General features: G+C 60.2%; 1 protein-coding gene across 3 annotated transcripts; it reads right to left on the reverse strand.

The window, feature by feature from the left end:
* Window positions 1-2,907: 2,907 nt before the first annotated feature.
* LOC136109689 (glutamine-rich protein 2-like) lies at window positions 2,908-11,549 on the reverse strand. Of its 3 annotated transcripts, none has more exons than XM_071816703.1 (13): window positions 8,414-11,549; window positions 8,040-8,228; window positions 6,731-7,361; window positions 6,499-6,593; window positions 6,279-6,370; window positions 6,006-6,144; window positions 5,651-5,839; window positions 5,270-5,401; window positions 4,610-4,774; window positions 4,338-4,456; window positions 3,699-4,015; window positions 3,413-3,551; window positions 2,908-3,129 (listed from the first exon to the last, which is right to left on the reverse strand). In XM_071816703.1, exons 1-11 carry the CDS (start codon window positions 8,645-8,647, stop codon window positions 3,946-3,948), a joined length of 2,055 nt encoding a protein of 684 aa, XP_071672804.1. In that variant the 5' UTR covers window positions 8,648-11,549; the 3' UTR covers window positions 2,908-3,129; window positions 3,413-3,551; window positions 3,699-3,945. The 3 variants fall into 3 exon arrangements, with proteins under 3 accessions (XP_071672804.1, XP_071672803.1, XP_071672802.1); XM_071816702.1 differs by having other exon boundaries at window positions 3,413-3,548; window positions 5,651-5,842; XM_071816701.1 differs by having other exon boundaries at window positions 5,651-5,842.

Here is an 11,549-nt window from a genome sequence, read left to right on the forward strand (position 1 = left end):
TTGGGCTTTTAAACCCATTGCTCTAAGAAAGCCTCTCAGAAATGGTGGTCAGGAGCAGGGAGGACGGCCGGGACGCTGGGAGAGGTGAAGCGCAGTAGGGCACTTTCCTCGGGATCGCCAGAAATAACTGCGTAACCTCGGAGAAATCGTGGTGCGGCGAAGGGCAGAAGGACGGACGGGATGCTGACAGACGTGAAGTGGTGTATGGCGCTTTCTTCAGGGACGCCAAGAGGATCTTCTCCTTTTCTAAGTCATCATCCCCCTGAGAAGAGAGGAAGGATGGGTGGGAATGATCCCAGGCAGGGCCACAGAAACAGGGTGACAGTCCAGGGTGTCACTCACCAACAAGAGAAGCATCCCAAAGCCTCCCTCCTGCCATGTCCCCCATGAAGGGGACCCCTCCCCATGCTCCTCCAGAGCCCAGACCCTCGCAGTCTGAGCAAGACCCACAGGGGAAGCCTCCAAGAGCGTCCCTGCCTGGGGAAAGAGCCAGCAGGGACCTGACGGCACAGGATGGGGACACCACAAATCCAGGGCAAACGGGCTTTAACTCACCTGCCTCTCCCCTCCTGCCCCCTCCGGGCACTGCCCTGGCTCAGAGAGCTCCGCTGAGCCCCTGCAGAGGATGCAGAGGCCAACTCATACCTGAGGTTTATATACAGGGGCACTAAACCATCCCCCCGACCATCCCAAGCCTCTGGAGACAAAGGTACAAGCGCAGCTGTCCCCCCACAAGTCCCTTCCCACCTGCAGCGCATGGAAGCCTCACCCAGGGTGCTGGAAAGACCCTCGGTCGGGGCACCGAGGTCCTGGGCTGCAGTCAGCGGTGCCACAGGGTGGTTGAGCAGCTCCTGGCGGGGCTGTTCACGCCGTCTCCTCTGGTGAGCCGTGCTTGATTCTACTTCCAGTTAGTGTCCTGGCAATTCTGTTTATCTGCTGTTTCATTAAATGATTCATTTTCTTTTCTACCTGCTCACTTGCTTAAGGCTTGCAGGGAGTCTGCAACTGCCAATCGATCTCTAATGCTTTACTGACTTGCAGCACTACCTGTGCAACAAAAGGGGGCCCCCTAGCAGAGGACATCACAGCGGGTACCCCCAATCGGGGTACGGTCTCATTTTACAAAGCTTTAGTTACTGTTCTAGCTTTACTAGTTGAGCAGGGGAATGCTTCTGGCCAACCCGAGAAGGTCTCTGTTAACACACTGCAAGGCAGAGTTTACTGATGCTGGTTCGAGGAGGCAGCCGTCCGGGCTCAGAGACATCCCTCTCATTTCTCTCTTCCCAGCAGCTCGTCTCGCAGTATCAGCTGCCAATTTATTTCCAGTTTCCTGATCAGTGTCTCCTTCTTGATGCTCCTTGAAATGCATGGTGACAACTTTCCTAGTAACAGCACAGCTTCCAACAACTGGAGTATCACATTTAATCTCTTCTCCTTGTGCTGTTAATAAATGTGGCCCTTCTCAAATGCTCCATGGGCACGCACCACTCCCAAAGCACACTTGGAATCTGTCCAAATATTAATCTTCTTCTCGTTGGATAATTTTAAAGCTCGTGTACGTGCAGCTGTCCGGGCAGAAGTCCCAGGAGACAAAGGTTTGCCTTCGATTACCTCGTGGGTAGTTGTTAGGGCATCCCCCGCTCTATCTACTCCTTGCTTTACAAAGCTGCTTCCATCAGTGAACCAGGAGTCTTCGGCATCTTCCAGCGCCTGTTCCATTAAATCCCGTCTGCTGGAGGAAACAGCTCCCATTGTTTCCAAGCAATCCTGGACCACAGGCTCTGAAACAGACCCACTGAGGAAAGGGGCTTCAGTGACAGTGTTGGTAACGACAACATTCACATCATCCAGTTCCACCAGTACCGCCTGGTATTCAGGAATCTCGAGGGAGATAACCCATGGGTGCCTTTCTGTTCCAGTACGGTTGGGACTGTATGGGACACTTACACAGTCGTTTTCTGTCCCACGGTGAACTCAGGAGCTTCCTGTACAGCGAGTCCAAGAGCTGCCACAGCTCCACGACATCCAGGCCAGCCTTGGCTCACTGCATCTGATTGCTTAGGGAAGCAGCAGCCGCTCGGTTCTGAGCTCTTAATTGCTGTGCTAGAACACGCAGAGCAGCGCTTTGGCTTGGTGATATCTGGGAGACCCAGGTTCTTTGTTTAGTTGTGCAGATGCCCTCAGATGCTTCTCTTGTCCAATTCAACTTGGAAGTCCTTTTGTTTCACAGTTCATAGAAAGGCTTTACTCAAATTCCATAATTATAAACAAGAAGTCTGCACCAACCCCTCAGCACCTTTGTAGCCACCGCTGGACTCTCCCCAGTAATTCCTTGTCCTTCTTAAACTGGGGTGCCCAGAACTGGACACACCACTCAGATGGGGCCTCACGAGTGCAGAGCAGAGGGGGAGGATTCACCTCCCTTGACCTGCTGGCCACACTCCTACTCACGCAGCCCAGGTACCATTGGCCTCTTGACCACGGGAGACATTGCTGGCTCACGGTCAACCTGTTGTCAAGCAGAGCTCCTGTGACAGCTCGGCCTTGCCCGGCCTTGCAGCTCGGCTCCTGCTGCTGCTCTCCCGGCTGCCGACAGTCAGCCCGGCATCTTGCACAGCTGCCTGGTTACCTCCTCACCCCGTCCCCCCAGTTAGGCCCAGGGGGTGCTTCTTAAGCCCATGGACACCTCAGCCCCACCCGGGGTGCAGGATGGGCCTTTGCTGGCTCTGCCCTGGTGCCCACTGGTTTGCTCCCAGTGCTCCCTCTGGAGGGGGTCTGGATACCACTGGATCCACCTGGGCACCCCCAAAGTGCCTTTTTAGCACTTATTTGTCTCCTGAAAAAGCAAACACAGGGGGGCTTTCTCCCATCCTGCCCCAGGGCCCTCCACTCAGACCACACTGGCACTTGGTTGCTCATGGCCGTTTATTGTAGCTGTTGCTTGCTCAGCGCCCGAGGCGGTGGGACCGGGGCCCGGGACCCCCGTCCTGCCCGGCTGTCAGGGCACTGATTTATTGCGGAGTGGCAGGAGGTGCACCAGCAGCTTCGGTGCCTGGGTGAGGCGTGCGGGAGACGAGGCAGATCGGTTCTTCGGCGCGGCGGGTTGGTGCTGCAGTGAGGAGGAGGTACCTGGGGGCGAGGGGCAGGGTCAGCCACAGACACCCACAAACAGGGTCCTGCCCCCACCCTGAAGCACACAGGCTGTTGTCCCACACTGCCAGCACCACCCCCCATGTGCCCCCAGCTCACTCCAGCTCCACCACAAGGAGCGGCTGCCCCAGCAGCCAGTGCTGCCCCCGCATCCCAGCCCAGACCCCAGACTCCCGTCCCACCCAGCCCAGCTGTGGGCACAGACCCGTCCCCCCAGACAGCAGGGTGTCCTCTGCCCCCCGGTGCCCTGACAGGGCCATACTTGGCCGGCTCATTGAGGTCGTGGTGTTTGGCGTCCCCCTTTGCTTTGAGGACAGCTCAGAGCTCTCCGTTACAGACGGCTGCTTGTTCTGTTGGTTCCCATCAGTGCCGTCCTGGCCCAACAGCTGCATCGCGTCCTTCTGGGAAGGGGAGAGCGTGTGACCCAAACACGGGGCCCCATTCCGCATCCCCCAGCAACCCTCCCCCAGCCAGCTCTCCGTGGGGAAATTGAGACACAGATCCCCCCGCAGGCTCAGCATCCCCCTCCCCACCTCCATCATCCCTACCTTGTTGGGGCTGCGGGCACTGGCTTGGGATGGCCGTGGAATGCTGGGCGGTTGGGGCTGGAAGCGTGGGGGCCTGACGGTGTGTGCGCCCCCGCAGCTCCGCGGAACAGTGGGGTATCTGCACTCGCCCGTCCGCTCCCTGTGGGACAGGACACGGGGTGCTCAGTGCCTGGCAGTGACCCCTCCCCATGTGTCACTCGATTCCAGGGAGGGGTCAGGGGGCGCTCCCTGTTCGGGGGGCAGTTACTCACGGTCCAGGCGCCAGCATGTTGACGGGCCGGTCGCAGGACAGGCAATGGAAACCAGGCAGCAGCTGCCTGGAGAGAGGAGAAAAGGGCTGGGGAGCTCCTGGGGGGCACAGCCCCACCTGCACACCGTCCCCTGCCACAAAAAGCCTCTGCACCCACCCCCCAAGATTGGTTCAGGACGGCTCCTCCCACATGTGCCCCCTCATTGTGCCGCCTCCGTCGCTGGGAAGCTGCAGCTGGCAGGAGCACAAGGCACAGCCACTTGCTCAGCATCCCCAGGGGCGCTGCCCACTGGGCTCCCACGCCAGGGTACCACAGCGGCACGAGCTGGGACAGCCAGCAGGAACAGGGCCGGCACTGCCAAAGCCACCGCTGTCCCCATCGCACTCACTTCCTAATCCCAGCGGCATCGTCACGCTCTGGCTGCAGCACCTTCTGCAGCTGCCGGCTGAGGCTCTTCCAACGCTCCTCCTGCTGCTGCCGGAACGCCCCCAGCTCCCGGCGGTCCAGCTGTGGACGGGTGACACCCTCAGCCATCTACCCCAGGATGGGACATGGCGGTCCCCAGGGGGACAGCCGGGAGGGGGCACCCTCGCAAGGATGCTGCCTCAGGCTGCCAGGCCCCCAAGGTGCCAGTTCTGCATGAAGGGGACGAGCCCTCACCTTACAGTCCATCTGCCTTTGGAGCTCTTGCTGGAACTGTTGACAGTCCTGCTCCTGGCCTGTCACCCGGCTCGTCACCTTCTCCATCCCCTTGTTCAGCTGCTCCATGCACGCCTCAAACTGGCTGCGACTGACTTTGTCAGCCAGGGCGGCCTTGTCTACCTTCTAGCAATGGGGAAAGGCAGGAGAGCGGTTGGAGACAGGATGGAGGGACAACGGGAGAGGGAGAAGTGGCTACGTGGATCTGTTCACCCCATCGCCCCCGTGGGGTTGGTCCCACCAGCCGAAGGGACTCAGGATCACAGAGGGACCTGGCAAAGGACCCGCAGCCGGGCTGGAAATCCTCCCTCCCCCTGGCTGGTTCTGTCAGCCGGCACCCAAGGGACAAGGGGTGTTTGTCACCCTGCCCAGGACACCCTTGGCTGGCACCAGGGACCCTCGAGCCCGTACCTCATCGATTCCCAGGCAAAAAGTAGCCCGTGATGCCACGGTAGGGTCGGAGCTGACCCCCGGCCAGCCGAGCACCCCCTGCCTCCCCAGCCCATCAGAAACCTCCAGGAAAGGCATCGGGAAGCTGTGCAGGGCTGTGAGCAGGGTGGCAGGGGGACAGATCCCTTGGGGTCCCAGCCTGGGCTCTGCCTGCAGGTTACAGACACTCACCTTGATGTCATTCTGCTCCTGCTGGTGATCCTGCTGGAGGTTTGCAAGGCCCGAGCTGAACTTCTCATAGTCCTTTTGGAGCTGCATGATGCTGGCCTGGAGGCACTTGAGCTGCTCGTCCTGCTGCAGGGACTAAGAGGACAAGGCGGGGCTGAGCAAGGAGGGTGGCTGCCCCGCAGGGAAAGACCCAGGGTATTTTGGCTGGTGGCCACGGGCTTTCAGTGCAAGCAGAACATTTTCTCCAAGGCTTTAATTCCCTTCCATGCTGCTGACTCCCACAAGCCAATTAGGGGGGCAGCCAGGGGCTCCCCCGCGTTACAGCAAAGCAGAAATGCCTGGGGAGTCCTAGCAGCTCAAGCCCCCTACACTGCATCTCCTTACCTGTCTCCTCCACTTTTCATAATTGTCCACCTTGCCGCCCGCCTTCTGGGCCAGGGACGCCACCTGCTCCTCGAGCTTCTCGCAGCGCTGGAGGAGCTTCTCCAGCAGCACCATGGTGTCCGGGCTGCAGACGTGGCACCCTGCCTGCTCGTGTCCCCCGCTCTGCACCGTCGCTCTCGGCTCGTCCACCTGCTGGCAGGGGAGGAGGAATCAGCTCTGAGCCGGGCTGGATGCGGCCCACAAGCGCAGGTGCCGTGGAGCCTCCATGACCCCATCCAGCCAGGGGCCGTGGCTGGGACCCCGCCAGGACACCCCCGAGCCAGCGGGGGCTGGGAGCACTGCCCCCGGGCCTCACCTCTGCCTGCAGCTGCTGTGCTGTCTCCATCACCAACTTATTCACATACTCGGCCGCAAACTGCTCCAGCTGGGCCTGAGTCGGCTCCTGCTGCTTCCCCAACTCCTTCCGCTCTGCCTTGACCTTCTGTCCCTTGGGCCTGGCCAGCGAGACGGGGGCAGGGGCAGGCTTAGCCTTTGTGGGGGTGTCCCCTGCCCCCCAAACTGGGATGCTCCCAGACCCCAGGCTCCCTCACAGCCCTGCGGGGTAGGAAACCCTCTCCCATCCTTTTACCGCGGCTGTTGGGTCATCTGGCCGCTGCCGTCTGCTTTCCTGCCGGCTCCAGCCGCCCTCATCTTTCTGGGAGCATCCTCCACCTTGCTGATCTGGGAACGGCAGTGGGGGCAGTGAGGGCACAGCCCCCTGTGTCATTCCGGCACGGGGACCCTTCGGCTGCCCCCTCCCTGCCCAAACTGGCATCCCCGCAGCCCCTCGGGGACTGCTGCCGGCTCACCTTCTCCTCCTGCCCGTGGAGGGCCCTGGCCATGTCTTGCAGGAACGACATCTGGCACTTGAGGTCGGCCAGGATGCTGGTGATGCTCTGCCGGCCTAGAGGGACATGGTGCAAGGGGATGTGCTGTTGGTGAGGGGGTCTCACCCTTGGGGCCAGGCTCTGAGCATGACGGGCCCCTGAGCCAGGGTGTCCCCACACCAAACAACCCCCGCCAGCCTCCCCGTGCTCTCACCTCCCTCCGGGAAGAGCCGGCGCACGTTCTCAAGATCCGCGCGTTCTGCTTTTGCAGATTTCAGCTGCTCCACCTCCTCCTTCAGACCAGTGCAGACGTTGCCGAGCTGCCCAACCTGGGAGAGAACCTCTCGCATCTCCGACTCATAGCTGGAGATGATGGTGGAGCCCGAGGAGCGCCAGGGCATGGCCCGCTCTTCGGCATCCCCTGGGATGGTGGTTTGGGAGCTGGAGGACCCAGGCTGCACCCCAGGGGTGGTGGTGTGGGTCCCAGGTGATCCTGGCTGTTTCCCCAAGGTGCTGGTCTGGGTGTCAGGGGCCCCTGGCTGTCTTCCCAGGCGGGTGCTGGCCTGGCTGCCCCGTGGTCCTGGCTGCATCCCCGGGCTGGTGACACCGGCATCAGTAGACCTCATGTGGTCAGAGGGAGCGCCTGACAACTTCACAGGGGTCACTGGTTCCCCCTGTGTCCCTGCTTGCATCCCCGGGGAGCCAGACCCTGCAGTCCCCTTGCTGGTCTCCATCCCAGGCTGTATCCCACGTCCCTTCGGCCCCAGTGCTGAGCTCTTCCTGGCCTGGCTGTCCGTGGCCACCTGGGTGGGCTTGGCGGGGGCAGACTGGCCCCCAGCACCTTCCTGGGAAGAAGAGGCAAAGGGCAGCAGGGTTACTGGCAGCTGGGCAGCCGTGAGGACAGACCCCAGAACCCCCCGCCATGTCCCCAGTCCCTGTCCCCAAACCACCATCTCACGGGGATAAAGTCGTGTTCCACGTGAGAGCCCAAATGCAAAGGCATCACGGGGTCAGCCCGGCCAGGGATGGGACCCCCAGCATCACTGCCCAGCACCCCCAACCCACAGGCTGTGCCCCGAGGCAGGAGGGCTGGTGTCCCCGAGGGAGCGGGGACGCAGCCGCCTCCTGTCCCTGCGCAGCCCGGCAGCGTCCTGGGGCTTCCCCTGGAGCTGGGTGAGGAGAGGGACACCCGTTCAGATGTGGGAGCGGGATTTAAAGAGAATCCCCAAATGAATGGGGCAGGAGGCACAGAGACGCTGGGCAGGGCTGTGCCTGGGGGCCGCGGCGGAATTCCATGAGCAGAGCTTTATCTCCCCTCCTTCCCCTCCCATGGTTCTGTTTTGAGGGCTCCCTAGTTCAAAAGTGCCTTAGCAACTCTTGGGACACCCTTCCCACTCTTCCCTCCTGCTGCCCTCCACGCTGGTGACAACGATGGCCACAGAGCAGGGGCGCAGGCTGACAGGGAGAGAAGCGGGGAGGGGACGAGGGCCCAGCTCCCTGCTGGGGCACCAGGGGACACCCACCAGGCCAAGCGTCTCCTGGATCTCCTGGATGTCCTCTGCGAGGCCGGAATGCGCCTCCTGCATCGCCCGCATGTCCTCTGCCAGGCCGACATGCGCCTCCTGCATCTCCCGCATGTCTTCTGCCAGGCCGGACTGCACCTCCTTAAACTTGTTGATCTCCTCCCACAGATCCTGAAGCGAAGCCCTTTTCTGGGAGAGCGGGTGTCGGGGTGAGCCCAGGGGAGGGTCCCTGGGGACCTGGACCCCGCTGTGCTCTGCTGCGGGAGCTCGGGCTTAACCCAGCCCTTGGGCTGAGGGCAGCACAAGGGCAGCGCGGAGCCCAGAGGAGGGGGCGTCTCGTGGGGGAGCACCCAGGGACCAGCAAGAGGTTCTACCTTGCAGATGTCTCTCTCCTTCTCTTCCTGGCCAGGCTGTTCCTTCGTGACCTTGTCCTTCCCTAAGCTGGGGGTCGGGCTCTGCCCTGGCTCCAGGACGGACAGCTCCTGCTGGTCCGGCTGCCCGATGATCATGGCTTTCAGCAGCTTGTGCAGCGCCACCAAATCCACAACCCCAACTTGGGGTGTCCCGATGGCAGCATCCAGCATCTCCAGCAGACTGCGTGTGGCCATCGCTGCTGTTCTGCCTGAAAACACTGAACCCGAAGTAGGGAGACAGGAGCTTTTCTGTCCGGAGGTGATCTTGGAGGGATGGACAGACAGCAGCCTTTCTCCTGCTCCTTCTTGCCACAGAAAGCGATCAGTCACCAAAACAGATCCAAGTTCCGAAAGCAATCCGAGCGATGGAAGTGATCCAGTCACCAAAGCAATGCAAGTGCCGAAAGTGATCAAACCACCAAAAGCGGTTCAACCACCAAAAGCGATTCCACCACCAAAAGCGATGCAACCACCAGAAGTGATCCCACCAACAAAAGTGATGCAACCACTAATAGCGATCCCACCACCAAAAGCGATCCAACTGCCAAAATGAGTCCACCACCACAGTGATCCCACCACGGCAAGTGATCCCACCACGGCCAGTGACCAAATGGGCACGGGGCACAGGTGACAGGGGACAATATAGTGTCTCTGTTGCCCGGCAACAGCCGCCCCAGGAGCCAGCGGGCGCCGCCCTGGTCATTGTGATGAAGTTATCCACGGGATGGGAGGTGCTGAGGGTCCCTCCTGCCTTTCCCACTTCACCACCTACATTGTAGCTGGTGACACCTCATATTTTGGGGCAGGTCACTGCAGCCCGTGCCCAGATTCAAAATACAATCAGACAAGTCATGGGGAATGAAATCTCACTTTACTGAATTAAATACCCTCAGTTTTAATTGCAGAGAGAGTGGCTTTATCCGTGTTGTGTACTCAATCAAACTCTCCTGACGTTTAATCCTTTCCTTTCCCCACGGCACAGTGGCCTCGGAGGCGATTCCCCTTCGTGGCAGATGTGCAGTGACTGGCTCACAAGTGCACCAGCACCTGGGAACCTGGACTGAAAACAAGGCCAAAGTGCCTGGTTTAGGATGCCTTTCCCTGCGGCTGATCAAGGCAGACGGATGTCTTTGGAGAGGGAGCTGTTCTGAAGGGATTTCTTCTGCCTCTCTTGACCGTTGGCACGAGCCAGTGGCTGCTGACCAGGAAATGTGCTCATCGCTTGCTTCCTCGTGAACACTGTCTTGGCCTTTTCAGCTATAAAGACATAAACCAGAGTATGTTTCCTGTCCTCTGTGCAGGAAGGCGGTTCAAATGCAAAGGCTGATCTTGACCGTAAGCAGCACGAACTGCTCTAGAGACAGCTCTTTGCTGGGGATGGAGCTGTGAGAGAGGTTCTCCAGCGGGCACGGCTGCCTCCCTTTTGAAACACGGGCAATCTTTTGCTGGGATTCCCGTCCCTCAGCCTGATGGCTCTGACATCTCCTCTGATGCTTCAGAAATGGTGCTGCTATCTACACAGTATTGCAAGATCCTTTTGCGCTGCGAACTGAAGTTGCTCCATAGCTGAAAGGGAGACCCCAACACAGAAAGCAGGGCTGCCCTGATTCCTCTGAGAGTGAAGCCCACATCCCAAAGCAAGCCTGTTCTTAGAGACGGCCAAGTTTCGAGCAGCGCTGTCACACGTGAGCTGCGAGTCACATGAGGAAGAGTTCCGGAGGATGGAGCGTGTCCCCAGATGGTTTTTGCCAGCACTGACTGGGGAAGAGGCGTCCTGTCCAGGGGCCTCCAGGCAGAGCAAGACACTGGGGGGCAAGAGCCCCTCTGAAACCTCATTTTTGCACCCCAAGTGGCCGCACTGCAATGGGCAAGCCTTCATCCCGGGCCAGAGGTGCTGGGTCCAGAAGTCATGGCTTGCTCCTGGGAGGGTCTTTTTGTGTCAGCCACCTCCTGTGTTTCGCCACCCATTTTTCACTGTCACTGACTTTCATTTCTTTTCCCTCTACGCTCTCCTGCGGTTTTGCCGTGGAGAGCAGATGCCAACAGTCTATTCCAGCCTTAGGGGATCTTGCAGACTTCTCCTTTGCTGTCTGTGGGGCTGGTGATTGCCTTCTGCTGCCCCTGGTTCATTTTGAACACTAATTCCTGGAAGATGTGGTTGGTGCTGCTGAGCAACACTCTTGGCTTTTTGCTGGTGCTCAGTAGGACACCTACAAGAAAGCAGGTATCAAAAACCTCCAGTTCTTGTGTTGAATGGTGGTGTGAGGAATCATTTAACTTCTCACTTTCACACTGAGCTCCTGGGGCTTTTGGCAAGATTGGCCTCAAAAAGGGCCGGGTCTGTCCTGGGGGACGGTGGGTAGGGCACTAAATTCAGTTCAGCACACAGAAAGCAGGGCCCGTACCGGGAACCGCGAGGGGCCCGGCCAGTGCCTCATGTCCCGGGGGGCCCTGCCTGGCTTTCTGTGCCCTAATGGGGTGCGAAGCAGAGCAGGGGCACAGGGAGCTGGGTGAAGAGGCTCCTGTGGGACCCCAAAACCCTCCCCACCCATCGTGCTGGTCCTCATTGCATCACCCCATCCCTACCGCTCCCTGCACGGAGCAGCTGGTATCAGAGCAGTGTCCCCTCCCCAAACCCACTGCACCACAGTGCTTTGAGGACCCTGGATGTCCAAAATGTCCTTCGCAGCCCGAGCTGGCCCTGCCTGGGCTGGAGATCCTCCCCAGGCAGCACCCATGTTCTGGGGGCGCCACCCAGACCCTGCAGCGCTGGGTAACCCAATACCCGCCAGAGCTGGGCTTCGAGCATCCCCTGGTGCGGGATGCAGCCAGATCTCCAGCGATGGGGAGGCTGGCAGGTTGGGACTCCAAAAAACCATCCGTGACCGATCTGACACCCCCGCAGATGTGCACCCCCAGCAACACGCTGGCCACGCCACCCAACGTCCCCGACGCTCTGGTCACGTTCTCCAAGCTGTAAACCCCTGAGAGCCGGCAGAGCAGCAGCAGCCCCATCGCCTCCATGGCCTGTGCCCGCGGGAGCTTCAGCCCCTTCTGGGCTTCCTTGCCCCACAACCCCCAGCCCGCCTGGCTGCCC

Source organism: Patagioenas fasciata, chromosome 18 (assembly GCF_037038585.1).
Source record: "Patagioenas fasciata isolate bPatFas1 chromosome 18, bPatFas1.hap1, whole genome shotgun sequence".
Classification (NCBI taxonomy): Eukaryota; Metazoa; Chordata; class Aves; order Columbiformes; family Columbidae; genus Patagioenas; species Patagioenas fasciata.

Bases quoted from the DNA above. Each gene is read 5' to 3' on its own strand.
- LOC136109689 (XM_071816702.1), bottom strand. From the start codon at position 8,647: ATGGCCACACGCAGTCTGCTGGAGATGCTGGATGCTGCCATCGGGACA. The intron at 4,457-4,609 runs GTGAGGGCTCGT...ACCCGTCCACAG, and splicing joins AAAGGCAGATGGACTGTAAG to CTGGACCGCCGGGAGCTGGG. The intron at 4,016-4,337 runs GTGAGTGCGATG...TCCTCTCTCCAG, and splicing joins GATGCCGCTGGGATTAGGAA to GCAGCTGCTGCCTGGTTTCC.